This window comes from Strongylocentrotus purpuratus, unplaced genomic scaffold (assembly GCF_000002235.5).
Source record: "Strongylocentrotus purpuratus isolate Spur 01 unplaced genomic scaffold, Spur_5.0 spur5_scaffold_10, whole genome shotgun sequence".
In the NCBI taxonomy this organism is placed as follows: domain Eukaryota; kingdom Metazoa; phylum Echinodermata; class Echinoidea; order Camarodonta; family Strongylocentrotidae; genus Strongylocentrotus; species Strongylocentrotus purpuratus.
The window spans coordinates 28,597,885-28,614,188 of NW_022145595.1; the positions used below are offsets into that span (position 1 = coordinate 28,597,885).

Genomic DNA, 16,304 nt, shown 5'->3' on the forward strand with positions numbered 1-16,304 from the left:
TTAGAACTGCGTGACTTTTCAAAGACTCAAAGTCATCGTGACGTCATCCAGGCGCCATTTTGTGAAAATCAACTAATGATCATATCTTTATAACGAATAATAATTTTTCATTCATATTTATCATGATTAAGATCAATATCCGTCCGGTCAAGTTGAGGTCAATAAACGTGCGTAAATGCGCGCGTGCGCGCTCGTCCGCGCGTTTACGCGCGCGCAAAAGTTTAAAATGCTCTAAATCATCCCAATTTTTTTTTGCATACGTTTCAGGCCATATGGAGCATTTGATAAAAAAATTACGCACACGCGCATGCGCGCGCGTTTTCGCGCGTACTGGCATTTTGCAACATAGAATCGCCGATTTTTTTCTGTCATCATATTCGGTACATTTTTCCAAGCATTTTGATAATTTGTTCACCGTTTATTAACGCAATGAGCGTCCGTCAAAGTTGACAGCACGCGCGGATTTGCGTTATCTTTATCCACAATACATGGGCAAAAACATGCCTATATAAATTTCATTTTAACTCTTTAGAATAGATAGAAACTCCTAATATTTTTTCATATTTGGATAGATTATGAAATGGAGATATGATTTCATGTCTCATTTGACCCTCAATTAAGTCATAATGTCATCATAATGGCCTCCAAACTCAAAATTTAAATTTGCATATTATGACGTTTGCATATTTTTGGGAAATTGATTGTATTTCTGTAAATATAGATTGTTTTTCTCTTTAATTTCGATATTTTCTAGCTGAGATAATTTTCTACAAATGCAGTGACCACACCTTTCAAGTTTGGCAAAGGTATCATGGCGTATTTTTGCGATTAAAGGAGGCATGTCAGTTTTTCACATTTTGCGTGTATTGTCTATGGGACATGACTATTTCTCAAAACTGGATTCTACATTTCCCTCTTTCGCGAGCAATATCTCTGTTGTTTTATCTTTGTTTACGCTGAGCTTCGAGTATGTTGTAGCGGAGACAATAAGCTATCTCAAATGTGTCTTTTATTTTTCGATTAGATGCCGGGATCATGCTCATATTGCACTTGCAAAGTGGGATTTGAGAATCCAATTTTCCGTTTACGTGTAATCGCTATGTGAATTGTTTTGGTATATCGTTAACGCACTTGAATTCTATCCTCGAAGTCCCTGGTTCGAGTCTGGGCGTCTCCAACCACTTTTTTTCCTTTACTTTTTTTTTTTCTTTTTGACCTTTCACTGTACCATCTCCTTTGATTATTAAAACACGTACATCTGCGAATAAACTATTTGCTTTATTATTACCCTATTTTCACTTAAACGATTACTTGTTGTGTCTAATCCCTATGGGAGATGACTTTTCCTCAAATCTGGATTCTACATTTCTGTCTTTTGCGAGCAATATCGCCGTTATTCCTGCTTGGATTTTGTTAATATTTGAGGATGTTGTAGCTGAGACTATATGCTATCTAAATCACCCCTCATTTTTTCAATAAGATATCAGGATCACGCTCATGATCATGATCATCTTCATTATCATTTATCAATTACATTTTCATTTCTTTGAATAAGATAAAATCGTCAAAAGGTGTTCTTCATGATGTAAATTAGAGTCAAATGTGTAACTGGTTACTGCACAGGGTCAAAGGTCATATATTGTTTCAATCTATCTTCCCTAGATCCAAGATGATCAAGGAGACACAATTTAATCTTGACATATGAATAGATCATAATGGGAGAAGCATTTTACAAAATAATATATCGTGTAATGCCTTATTCGTTATGTAAACCATTATCATACGTATCACCTAATTCGTCTAAGTGACGAATTAAAGTCTAGTTTATTTATTATTATTCTTCCTCGAATTTGTTCGCAGGATATCTCAAGACTGAATAAAGCCATTATCATGAAACTTGCCATGATGATAGATCTTAGTCTAACTTAGAACTGCATGACTTTTCAATGACTCAAGGTCATCGTGACGTCATCTAGGCGCCATTTTGTGAAAATCAACTTATGATCATATCTTCATAACGGAAAGGAAATTCTCATTTATAATTATCAGGATTAAGATCAGTATCCGTCCGGTCAATTTCAGGTCAATAAATGCACGCAAAAATGCGCGTACGCGTTTGTGCGCGCGTTAACGCGCGCGTAAAATTTTAAATTGCTCAAAATCGTCTTAAATTTTTTTTGCATACGTTTTAGGCCATTATAAGCATTTTATAAAAAATCGCGCAAAACGCGCATTTTTGCGCGTTTTCGTTCGTCACGGCCGAACAAAAAATAATTACCCCTCAATTTTTTTTGACAGGATATTCCTCATATTTTTCTGAACAATTTGATACCATGTTCATCTTTTTATCACTATTAATAACGGAATGAGCGTCCGTTGAAGATAAATATCCGTGCGTGCGAGCTCATGTATTACATAGCATATATGGGCAAAAACATGCCTATAAAAAGTACATCGGGATGAATAAGGACTGCCAATTTTGTTTCATATTTAGATACAGTATGAGTCGGAGATATGATTTCATATCTTATTAGGCCATTAAATACATCTTGACGTCATCATAATGGCCTTGAAATCAAAATACAAAATTGCATATTATGACGTCATTATATTTATGGAAAATTTAGTGTATTTCTCATAATATTGACTGATTTTCTTCCAAATTTCGGTATCTTGTAGTTGAGGCAATTGCCTTCAAGGTAAATACGCACTACTTTTTATTTCATTGACGTCATCATAGTACAAAATTCAATTAAAGGCCACATTTCAGAATTTTCTTAATTTGCGTGTTATGCCTGAGGAAGGTGAATTTCGTTCAAATCATGAATCTTCATGACATTGATCTTTGAGCACTATCTAGCTTATTTGTACTCTATGTTCTCCCAAATTCTGATACGGTGTAGCTAATAAATTATCTACAATATTGACGTACATCATTTATCATTTCGATGACATCATCATAGTGAAAATTTCAATTAAAGGTGACATGTCAGAATTTTCTTAGTTTGCGTGTTAGGCGACTTTTTCTGAAATCCTGATTCTACAAATCTCTATCGAATACCTGAAGGGGGCGCTATACCACTCTTAATGATGGTCTTTATCGTATTTATGATCATTATCATTAAATCATCATCGGCACACTTTCATGATAACAAAAAAGCACGTATCACCTAATTCGTCAAAGTGACGAATTAAAGTCTAGTTTTGTTTGTTTTTCTGTTTGTATACAAATGAAGTTATTACAAAGATTGAATATTTGGGCAGCTGTCATCTGATAAATGACATTCTCACTGTAAAGAACATGACAACAATTTTTGATAGCTCACTTCATTTGCTCACAAACTTTTGAAATTAGAAAGTTTATATTCTGGCAAGAGAATTCAGCCTCAGCCACCAACCCCCGCTCCCCCCCCCCCCCCCCACTTCAGGCGTAAGTTGTGCCTATACCACTTTTTATCATAGTATAACTTTTCTTTTGTTCATCTTGATGCAGATAATGTACCATATTTTGAAAATAATTATATTTTTGCCCAATTCATCTCTTCATGAGGCTAGCTGCCTTTGTTAAATGACATCCAGATCCCGGATGTAAAATCCTCTGTGTAACAGCTATTTAATTTATATCAATTCAGTACACTATACCTCTAAATTTGACGTACCTTTTAGATATGTCTTTATTGATTAAAAAAAATTATAATGGATCTCAATCAACCCCTCCAAAAAGAATTAAATTCTAAGAGGACAAAACTGAACACAAAATTCGTATTTTTAATCATTTTTTTAATTGATGTCGATAAATCTTAAAATCGCAGAAACTAGAAATTCCTACATGTCAGAACTAATGCCAAAAACTGCATATTTTTGTATTTTTATAGCTGGTATTCAGACAACCGTTGAGACCCTGTACTGGGCCATGGCTCTCCTTGCAACCTACCCAGAAATCCAGGAAAAGATCCGCGCCGAGATCGACGATGTCATCGGCCGTGATCGTCTTCCTACCATCAATGACCGCGGGAAGCTCCCCTACACGGAGGCAAGCCTCTATGAAGTGTTGCGGTACAGCAGTATTGCTCCGACCGCTCTTCCTCATGCTACTACCAGGGATACAGAATTCGGTAATAATGAGAAAAGATTCCTCATTAATTAAAAGCCATTTTAATGGGTGGATGGAGGGGCGTATGGGACACACTTTTTGAAATATGCTAGGTACTGCTATGTCAGGCATATTCCAGCACTTCCTAGAGAGAAAGATCGTGAGGCAGTAATGTGTGAAAAGCTATAATGCGCTTTATGTGTAAAGTAGATGCAAGTGATCGTAGTTATGGTTAAAACTTAAATGCATTATCTTGTGGATTCTTATTCTTTCTTGAGCTGTCCGTGATGTCAAATGAGGGATAAGATAATGTTTGAGGATTTTCACGCGGCGAGGCGCAGCAGGTTGCAGAAAAATCGGGAAAATGTCTTCCCCAAAATATACCGTGATACATAATGTATCGAGATCAAACTGCTGATGGTTTGTTGATGTATAGAACCGAACTCATCCTCAAAGTTATGGAAATAGATTTTTTTCAAATTTCAATATTACACGTGGGATGTATAAGTTATATGCATATGAATGCATCATCTTTTGTCAATTGATACTTGTTTCAACTGCACTCAGTGTTGCCTTTCATACTTTCTATCTGTCTATAAAGGTCATGGTTTTGTGTTACAGTGTTAGAGATTGCTTGTGTATTAAAACTGTTGCTTACATTAAATGTTCCTGGCTCCCGTTGACTTTGCAGGTGGCTATCATATCCCTAAAGGGACAGTGGTGATGATCAACACACACTCCATGCACTATGACCCTCAAGAATGGGACCAACCGGACAAGTTCATGCCAGGTAAAAATGATTTCTACAACGTACCTCTGAGAGGGATATCTTCAATTTCAATTTTTCAATTTCATTTATTTCCACAGATTCATGAAAGACAAATATAAATTACAATAAAATATTAAAGCATTACAACAAAGATGAACCTGCAGAGGGGGTGATCAAAAACCACAGAGGTTTACAATATCAAAATACAATAGTTTTTTTTTTAAATAAACAATAAACACATACAAAAACATATATAAATATTACATGCAAATCTATGTGTGAGGTGAGTAGAAGTGGGTTGGTGGCACCAAGAAATACAATATAGAGAGGAAATGAATGATTTGCAGGAAAGAAGAAAGAAAGAAAAAAAGGAAAGAAATAGTGAGAAAAATAGTAAGAAACGCCGTACAAACTAAATCTTAAGAGTACGATACGAGATCAAATATTGTTCCAATTTTGACTTGAAAGAATAAAGTGATGAGCAGCTGACAATATCATTGGGAATTCAATTCCATAGTGATGGTCCACTAAAATAAATGTTCCTTTGAAGAAAAGTTGTTTTAACAGAGGGCAAATGAAACTAATTTGAACTTCTTGTTTCATAACAGTGAATTTCAGCATTAACAATGATCATCTCATTAAAAATACATGGCAGCTGATTTTTCTTGAAAAGAAACATAAATTGAGCGAGTTGCATATAATATAGAGATGTCACATTCAAAATATTCAAGCGTTTATACAAGGATACAGTATGTGCAAGATATGGAGAGTTTGTTATTGCACGAACAGCCTTTTTTGTAAAACCTGCAAACGGTTTGTTAAGGTAATTAAACATCCACCCCAAGCTAAGACAGCATATGAAAAATGTGGCAAGATTAGGGTATTGTACAAATTCATTAATATTTTTTGGGGAAGCAGTTTATTAACACTTTAAATAAATCCCAGTACACTGGCAATTTTTGAAGATATGTAACTGACATGACTTTTCCAAGAAAGGTACTCTTCTATGTAAACTCCTAAAAATTTAGTTGAATTAACTCTGGTGAGCAACACATTATCAAATTTTACATTAAATTCATTAAAGTCACCTCCAACCTTTCTTCTCCTGAATACGATATAATTAGTTCTTTTCATAATTATTAACAACAAGTTTATTAGCAGTGAAATATTTGCAAATTTTTACTAAGTTCTTGGTGTAAAAACCTCATTTACATGTTGCACAGTTTTCCCTGATAATAATATATTGGTGCCATCAGCAAATAAAACAAAATTAAGCTGGTCTGACACAAAGTGTAGATCATTTATAAACAACTAAAACAATAGGACTAAGAACACTGCCTTGGGGTACTCCTGTTGAAAAGATCTGTGATTGAGAACAAACATTTTTTAAATTTAACAAACTGTTATCCTATTCAAAAGGTAATTTTTGAACCATTTGAGAGGAGTTCCCCGTATGCCATAAAATGATAGCTTTTGTAACAAAATAGAATTTTAATTAATTCAATTTATTTATTCAACCATAAAAATACATATACAATAATAATTCATAAAAATATAAAAACATGGGGTTAGGAGCCCCTGAAGAAGTTTGAAAACAAACTTGTGATTGGGGCACCAACCATGACAGATATATCGAGAAAAATTATTTAAAAAAACATTAACGGGAAAACAAATATATACAGGGGAAAAGATTATAAGATCTATATAAGGATAAAACATTTACAGCAAAGCACCAGCCATGAACGCACATGGGACACGACGTCAAGCGACACTGCGTCCCTATATGCGCCCCCGCTGGCGCTTTGCAGTATTACAAAACATTTATATACAAAATATAAAAAATTAAAAAAAGAACAAGTGAAGCAAATTATTCATTATTTAATTGAGCGTGGTTTTTGTACTGCAAGAACATTTCATTTTTCAAGAGTTTTTTAAAAATTTATCAAGAGTTTTAATGATCTGAAATATCTGAGTACGATAGCCCTCCATCATGTTCAATTTGAATTACATTCGTGAAGATGTTATCTATCACAGTAGCAGATTTATCAGAGATACCTGTAGGCTTAGTGATGACTGTAAATAAGTTGTAGAGAAACATAGTATCAAGAAATTCTTTACTTTTTGCGTGACTTTCAGTATTTAATAAATTAATATTGTAGTCTCCAATTGAGTATAATAATTTTGTTTCTGTCTGTATTGAAGAAAGAAGAGAATCTAACTCACCTAGAAAAGAATCAATGTCAGTATTAGGTGGCCTATAAATATTTCCAACAATAATATTTTTAGAATTAACGTCAACAATTTCAATAAATGCAGGTTGAAGGAATGAGTTATTTATAGTTAAGTCCGGTCTCTCCAAGAAATCAACGCTTTCTGAAATATACAAGGCAACACAATAGTTAGTACAGTCGAACGCTTTAGATAAATCAAGAAATATACCAACTGGAATTAGCTTATTTTCCAATGCCTGCGTTACAAGATTTAAAAATTCAGTTAGAGCCATGGATGTTGAGTGTTTTTCACGAAATCCAAATTTTTTAGCATATAAAATATCATTCTTATTCAAGTAGTTAATGAGACGTTTGTAGACCAATTTTTCTAATATTTTTGAAAAGATTGGCAAGATAGAAATAGGTTGATACTTTTCTATTTTTTCTTTACAGAGATTTTTATGAAGGGGTATTACTTTTGCTAATTTTAATTGATCTGGAAGTTGTCCTGAAATAAAAGACTCATTAAAAATATGACAAAGGTGTTTGGCATAAACATGTATAGTTTTCTTAACAATCTCTGGTTCAATATCATCATGTCCGGCACTTTTATTTGCTTTAAAACTACGAACAATCTCGACAATTTCTCCCTCAGTAATAGGTTTTAAGAAAAAAGAATTGGAATAATTACCTTGTAAAAAACAATTGAAGTCATTTGTGGAAGAGCATTGATTTCCTAGTGAGGCTCCAATAGAAACAAAATAGACATTGAACAACTTTGTAATTCTTATATTGTCATAAATTTTGTCACCTTCATTTAAAATAAATTCAGGATGGACACCCTGGGGTTTCCTCCTTATTATTTCATTAATATACTTCCAAGTCTTTTGCATATTGCCTCCCACGGACTGAAATTATGTAAATAATATTCTTTTTTCACATATCTTATATCTTTATTCAGCTTATTTCGAAATGTTTTAAAATTAGGTTCTTTCTCCAGTGATGGTTTGGAAAGATATATTTAATACAATCTATTCTTCTTTTTTACACCGTTTTTCTAATTTGTTTAACACTTTCCCTTTCCTTAATTGTAATCTTTCTAAGTGGAAAACAGGAAACATATATGTTTTTAAAAGCATTCATGAAGAGATTATACTTCATATCAACATCAGATGTATTATACATATTTTGAAAATTCAAGGTATTAAATAATTGAAAACCAGAGTCGGTTATCTTGCGTTTATAAAATACTCTTTCGGAATTCACTGGTTTATTCCAAGAGAGAGTGGTAAATATAGGTCAGAATACCAATTTTTAAAACTTCATGTACTGTATTTGAAAAAATGTTATCGATAAAAGTTGCACTTTCCTTAGTAATTCTAGTCGGATTACAAATAATTGGGAAAAAACAATGAGATGCCATTAGTTCGGCAAAGTCATTTACATAAAGGCACACATCCATTTTCATTAAATCAATATTGTAATCGCCCATAAGTTAACAGTCTTTATGTTCTTTTTGGAGTTTGGATAACACTGTATAGATATCATTGATGAATATTCCAACCGAATGATTAGGCGGTCTATTCATAATAGCTCTGATTAAAATATTTTTGTCACTCTCTCTTGGAATTTCAATAAAGATCATTTCATATTGTTTGTTTACTACAGTAAGATCAGAACGATGAAAATATTTTAAATTATTGTGTATCAGAATTCCAACACCTCCTCCATGACCTTTAACTCTGCCACAGTTTACATAAGAATAATTTGGAGGAACAAATAATGAAAAAATTTCATCCTGATTCATCCAAGTTTCATTTAGAGCTATCACGTCAAATGTGACTGACAGAGAAGCTATGTAATCATATATATTTTCATAATTCTTCCTTCAAATCAAATCAAATCAAATCATTTATTTCCAAATTCCAACATCAATTAAAAACAATGTGTAAAAAACAGTCAATAGGCAATAAAAACATTATAAACTATGATATTTCAATCAAACGATTAAGAAGAAAACAAAACAAAACAAGTATAGTAATCAAAGAGAAACAAGGTACAGGCTACATTAATAGTTGGATAGTTGGATAGTTGGAAAATGATGAACACAATAAAAGCCAGGTTTTTGGCTTGTTAGGGTGTGTTCTCCTAGTTTGTGTATTTGTTTGTTACATTATTATTATAAAAATTAGACGTTGGTCAAACAATACATAAAAACATAGAACATGAGAACATAAACATGACAAACATTATATAAAAGAAACATATAAGAGCATCAAACAGTATGGTATGGTTCTACAGGATAATTTAAGAAAAGATATTTAACCAATTAAAAGTAATTAATATGAACAGATTAAATGTTTCTTAGATAACTATTAATCTGAGAATTTAAAGAAAACATATTCATTAAATATAAAGACAGAGTGTGGGTATTAAATCTTTGCATAAGGGAACATATTTGTAGTTTGTTTATATCTAATAACTTAAGTGTACATAAATTGTAAAATAGTGGGAATGAGGGTGTCATATAACTTGAATTACGTATTGCTTTCTTCTGTAATATAATTAGTTTGTGTAAGTGTGTACAATAGATATTTCCCCAAACAGTATTGCAGTAAGAAATAGTGGATAAAATAAACGTATTGTAAATGTTAAATAAGACCTTAGGCTACGACAGTTAAAATGTATAAATGATAATGAAGTCTTAGAGTCAACTTCATTTATAAACTCTTTGAATTGATCTTCTAGAAGGTATGGTGTACTATCCTCTTTGCGGAAATCAGATAAAGGCATTAGAAAAAGTACCACCTACTATACATGTAAATTACAGCTATATAAATAATGGTTAAAAAATATGTACCAATCTCAAGAATAGGTTATGGCACACAAGATTGATACATGTACCACCACAACAACAATAAAAACAACACCCCACAGTAACTTCGACAGCTAAGAAGAAGAAGAACAAAAAAATACAAAAAAATTACACACAAACAAGGAATTATAAAAAGGGCTTTATAAAAAAAGATTAAAATATTTTACTTAAGTTAATCAAAAGCAAAGTCTCATTGACAAAGACTAAGATACATTAAATTCATACAAATATGTACACAATAAGAAAGATAAATCAGTAAAAAAAAAAAAAATACAGCAAGTGAAATGTCACTGTCAGGAATCATTGACACTATCATTATCAGTGAAAAATAAACATATTTCCGGCAAGTGAGGAAAGAGAACTACCACTGCTGTTCCTACATTTGTAAATAGCTCGAGCAGGTTAATGATACTCATTCATTAGAGAAGTTTAGGGAGAGAGTTGGGAAATTCAATATTTGGGATAAGTCGTATTACAGACTCACCATGAGTGGATGGAACGTTCGCAAATACCTTCCCATCCATAGTCCAGCAGGTTGTGACTCTATCGCTCTTCTGGGTAGCAAGTAGCAAACTGTGTCTATAGCGGGTAAGGTCCTCATGAACTGAGATTTTTGATTTCTTGAGTTTCTTTTTCTCCTTCAAGATTTCTCTTTTTTGTGGGAAGTAAGCTTTACGATGATTGGACGTGCTTTCGGTCCACCTGGCTTGCCCACACGATGAGAGCGGTCGATGTCAGAAGACCGAAGCTCGACTCCTAGTTGATTTACCACGATGTCAATCACGACATCATCGGTGATCTCACCTGCACTTTCAAGAGAACCAAAAACTCTGATGTTGTTTCTCCTAGAGTACTGCTTCAGCTCCTCAAGTTCCCCGTCCAGGCGACCAATGGTGTCTTGCTGCTTTGTCAGCTCAACATTGAGATGATCAACCTCTTTCTTTTCTGCTCGACAGCAGAGTGCAGATCCAAGATAGTTCCTGCATTCTGCTCAATCCTTTCAAGAAGTTGCTCCTTCACTCCTGCCAGTATCTTGTCGATCGCCTTGTTGACAACGACTTGGAATATCGTAAGAAGTTCATCGTTTTGAAGCAGATCAACAAGTTGTTCAGCACTGATGAGAGGTTGGGATGGATGGGCCTCGCTTTGTGCTTTAGGCTTAGCGCGAGTATTCATTGCTGATAGTGTATAAAACTCTAATAGAATACAATCTTGATTGTATAGTAATCACCTCTTGTACTTTCTTTATTTATTAGTGCACTAAACTAATAAATAGCTAGCGCCAACCCAGTGTCCCTGGACGGTATGTGCGCTCTATAAATTTACACTATTAACATTATTATTATTATTAAACTAAATTATTTTTTTTCTCGCAGAGCACTTCATGGATGGAAGTGGCACTATCCGTGATCATCCTCCAAGCTTCCTGCCCTTTGGAGCGGGTCGTCGTGGCTGTCTAGGTGAAGCCGTGGCCAAGGCTGATCTCTTCCTTATATTTACCTGGTTCCTGCAGAACTACACCTTCAGCAAGGTCCAAGGAAAGGAGTCTGAAGACATCTTGAAGATGATTCCTCAGACGGCATCTGGTAGACTCCTTCTCTCCTATGAGATCATGATCAACAAACGAGACTAATAGGGTCCTGGTTCAGTATTCAATTCAATACTACATCAGAAAGATTAATGTTTACTCAGCTATCGGCTTGGGTAAAATACTAGTCAACTTTGGTATTCAGTTGAAGCTTTGGGCTAATTATGTTACCCCAAGTTTAAAACAACTCCCTCGCAGGCTAAAGCCAATTATTTGGAGGCTTTGATTGACAAGCCATAATGGATGAGCAAATTATATGAGCACACACTTATTTGTAACACGTTTGTTGCACATGATTTTGGATTGTCTACGTGATGACACATTTGTCACCAATACATTTAAGTATTTTGGATTACCTAATTTAATATACCAGTCTGGGCCTTTATCTACATGGCCTGTTTAAGGTGCCTCAGATGGTTTTGTGATTCCTCTTCTATCAAATATTAAGTTAGATTGATTCAGGAAAGTGATTTCTTAATCATTAAAAAAAATTGAAACACATCATTGGTCAACATAATGGATGTGGTTAAAAGCAGTTTTTGTCCGTTGCATTTAGATGGTCTTGACACCAAATCAATGACTTATATTTTGCAAATAGACTTACTTTTTGTAGGAGGACAAAATTGATCGTTTACGACCAGTACAGTTATCAATGTTTCTTTATGTAGTAATCCTTGATTGAAAAATCCCAACTGTCTCTATTTTAACATTACTGGTAATCAGCAGAAACAAGTTTTCAGTGTATTGGTAGCTCTGGGATGATTTTACTTGTAAATATTGAACGCAAAGAAGCAGTGATACAAGACTGTACACTCTAAGAAAAAAGGGTGCAAAATAAGAGTTTACATATTGCATGCATATTCATGAATAGTTTACACGTGTTTACATAAAAATACATTTATCATGATTTTTTAAGCAAATTATGACACTGCACATTAATTTTAAGATTTCTATTTTCCTTCGGCAATCATTAAATCGTCCTTGTTTTCACGAAGTGACGGTAGCGAGGAAAATCGTAACGCAAAGTGAATGCAATTTTTTTTCGCTACCGTCACTTCGTGAAAACAGCGACGAAATAATAGATTATTTTGTCTGATCATGTTACAATTACATTCACGTTTTAGCAATAGATATATGATATATATTATTAACCAATAATTGATTATATGATTACTAACCAAGAAACATCATGCATGTTTAATATGTATTTGTGTACGAGCGACTTTCAAGAGTATTCTTCGATGATGGGTGCAGGATTGCACATTGTAAAGGGTGCAGGATTGAACCCCTAAAGGTACTGCTATTGCATCAGTTTGCACCCCTAATCGAGCAGGATTGAACCATTAAGGGTACTAACATATCTCCTAAAAGGTGCAATCTGTCACCCTCTTAAAGGGTGCAGGATTGAACCCATAAAGGTGCTGCTATTGTTGCATCGGTTTGCACCCCTAATGGAGCAGGATTGAACCATGCATAAAGGGTACTAACATTTCCCCTAAAAGGTTCAATCTGGCACCCATTTAAAAGGTGCAGGATTGCACCTTTGAAAAGGGTGCAGGATTTAACCCCTAAAGGTGCTGCCAGTGTTGCATCGGTTTGCACCCCTAAAGGTGCATACTTGCACCATTTTTTCTTAGTGTGTACATGATGAATAAATAATAAAAAGAAATGCCACTCATGTGATTTCTTCTAAAATGGAGGGATTGTAAAGTCGATTGTGGCAAGGCTGTGTACCTCCCTCCTACGTGTGTCTAAAGTGTTGAAATTTATTAAGAAATAAATGTTTATTTCTTTTCACCCCTTAAATCTGATTCACCTGTATATCTAAATGTTTAGTGTTTTTACATGAATATAATTGTAGATTTCCTATGCATGTTATACAAGTGTAGTCCTATCAGATAAGGTAGGGAAGAGATGCATTCTCCTTTGCTTGTCTTCAAGTCATTTAAAGTGGAACCATGTACACATAAATGGGGAAGGCCAATGATGACAGTACTAATTTTCAATATTGACATTATATGCATTTGTGAGTCTGTGACTTGTAAACTAAATTAGAACTGTGGTCTGATTGGGCTGACGTTGCTTCATTCACATTAATATCCCCCTTTTAGGGTTTTTTTCTATTGCTATAGAAAGATACTGCTCGAAAATTCAAAGGTGTTCACCTTACTTACAATTCCAAGCTAAAAATCAGCAATTGTGGAATAGAAATATGTCACCAGATTAGAATGGGTTGGTTGTTGTATATATTGATATAAAATTATCAGTAATTATTCTCCTACGTGTTCATCGATATCCTTCTAGAATTCATTGAATGCCTTCTAGAATTCATTGAATGCCTTCTAGAATTCAGTGATAGCCTTCTAGAATTCATTGATTGCCTTCTAGAATTCATTGATTGCCTTCTAGAATTCATTGATTTCATTCTATAATTCATTGATTGCCTTCTAGAATTCATTGAATGCCTTCTATAATTCAGTGATAGCCTTCTAGAATTCATTGATTGTCTTCTAGAATTCATTGAATGTCTTCCAATTCGTTGAATGCCTTCTATAATTCACTGATAGCCTTCTAGAATTCATTCATTGCCTTCTAGAACTTTTTGAATGCCTTCTAGAATTCATTGAATGCCTTCTAGAATTCATTGAATGCATTCTAGAATTCTTTGAATGCCTTCTAGAATTCATTGATTGTCTTCTAGAAATCATTGAATGTCTTCTAGACTTCATTGAATGCATTCTAGAATTCTTTGAATGCCTTTTAGAATTCATTGATTGTCTGCTATAATTAATTGATCGTCAAAATTGTCTTTCTATTATCTACAGTATTCAGGATGATGTACATATACTTGCATAATTCTTTGCAATTGCTGCAATGTACAATATTAAATCATGTTTTGTATTGTGTAAAGATCAACAACTATTTTACAGTAAACAACAGTGATATATTTTGTAACATCAATTTCTAAAGAAAAATGTAGTAAAAATAAAACATTAAATTTCATTGCAACCCATTGCATATTCCAGAAGTGATGTTTTGTCTATTGTCATTAAAACAGGAGAATTAGCCACTCGCAGACAGTTGGTATCTAAAAAAAAACAGGGGGGGCGTTTCATGAAAACAATTAGTCGGTGGTTTTCATCGACTAATATCATGTTCACCAACAATTTAGTCAGTGCTGACTAAATTTGACCAATCACAGGCCTGGAATATAGTCGGTGACAAAAGAATTGTCGGTGAACATGATATTAGTCGGTGAAAACCACCGACTAATTGTTTCATAATACGTCCCCCAGATGTATACAAATCAGAAGAAAAAAAATTGTTTTTGAGAAGTTACAGAAATATCGGACAATTATTAAAGAATCAAAACTCTAAGATCACTATTAATAAAGTAAGGAATCTTCCATTGACGATTCAGTCTATTACCCTTACCTCTTTTTCCTTCTTCTGTATGTCTGTCTGTCCAAGGAGATTTGTCTGTCTGTATGTCTGTCTGTCCGAGGAGCTTGGTATGTCTTATTCTCTCTTTGCTTGAAACTTTCTTAAATCCTTACCGTCATTGCTTTAAAAAAGGCATAATATATCGCGCACGTTGCGGTTTGACTGCCTACTGATCTGTATTTTACGTACAGATCAGTGGGATAATCCTTAGTCAGGCTTTGATCCTTGCAAAGAGGGTTTCGTCAAACGCGTAGCCGACCAATAGCTTACTAGCGCTGATTTCTTCATGAAGTGAGACGTATGCCGGTTTCGAGAAACGGGCCCAGGTGTTTAACAAAGTTTCTCGAAACCGTCATAAGCCTCAACTCATCGAAGTCTTAATACAAAAAAGGAGAGCTACATCAACTCATGTTCCAGGAATGTTGGCTGAATTAATTTAAAGAAACATGTAAATATTGACCAAAAATTGAATTAATTGATCTTTAATTGTTTTTCTCCATGATAATGATACTACTAACCAACTACCACTACCACTTCTACTACTTCTTTTAAAATAATAATATCATTATTTTTGTATATATTTCGATGATGTTTTATTGATACTTTTCAGTCTACAAAACATATTACATGAAAGGATACAATAAATCTTTTACATAATTGCTGCATGTACAATTAAATATAAATCAATAGCTTGACACATCTGTTAATGAAGTATGATAAATAGTTCATCAGGTCAACAATAATAACGATGAAGTGTAAAACTAATCATATTTTTTCTTTTTAAAGTTGACATTCAAAGAAAATCACAAATAAGTCAACTAATGCATCACTAGAAACTGGTAAGCTAACAGATGGCCATCGTACAAGTTTTAGGTCAACTACATATCGGGTGATTTATAAAATTACAAATAAAACCACCTCCGTAGCATCTGGGATATACGAGAGATTCGCCGGAAAAATAACGACGTTTTAATGACGTCACTATATGGACCAATATTGCCCAAGCAGACGACATCCCATAAAGAATGAACATAATTGCATAGCTATTATTTTTTCAAATTATAATGAGTTTAGTGTATATAAATGTGATGGCATAAGGGGATATGAAACCGATTCTGATAACTAAAATCTTTTGTTTGTAAATACACAGGATAGAGGTTAATTAACAATCAAAGAAACCAGACTTTCAAATTGAAAAAACCCGGCGTTTGTTTCCTCTTGAAACGCCGAACATACCCCGGTGTATGCAGCTGGAAATGTACAATGGTGTCTTATTTTGTTTACAAGCGACAGATTTCTTTATTTTTGTATCGCTGCATTTGTCA

The 16,304-nt window shown here is 33.9% G+C and overlaps 1 protein-coding gene across 2 annotated transcripts in view; it reads left to right on the forward strand.

Moving 5' to 3' along the window:
- Positions 1–12,125, forward strand: part of LOC584807 (steroid 17-alpha-hydroxylase/17,20 lyase) — a 38,522-nt gene extending 26,397 nt beyond the window's left edge. For both annotated transcript variants that reach the window (XM_030979997.1, XM_030979998.1), the window contains exons 8-10: positions 3,876–4,115; positions 4,785–4,883; positions 11,324–12,125. In XM_030979997.1, coding sequence (XP_030835857.1) covers positions 3,876–4,115; positions 4,785–4,883; positions 11,324–11,580 — 596 coding nt within the window. In that variant the 3' untranslated portion in view covers positions 11,581–12,125. The remainder of the gene's footprint in view (positions 1–3,875; positions 4,116–4,784; positions 4,884–11,323) is intronic.
- The last annotated feature ends 4,179 nt before the right edge of the window (positions 12,126–16,304 follow it).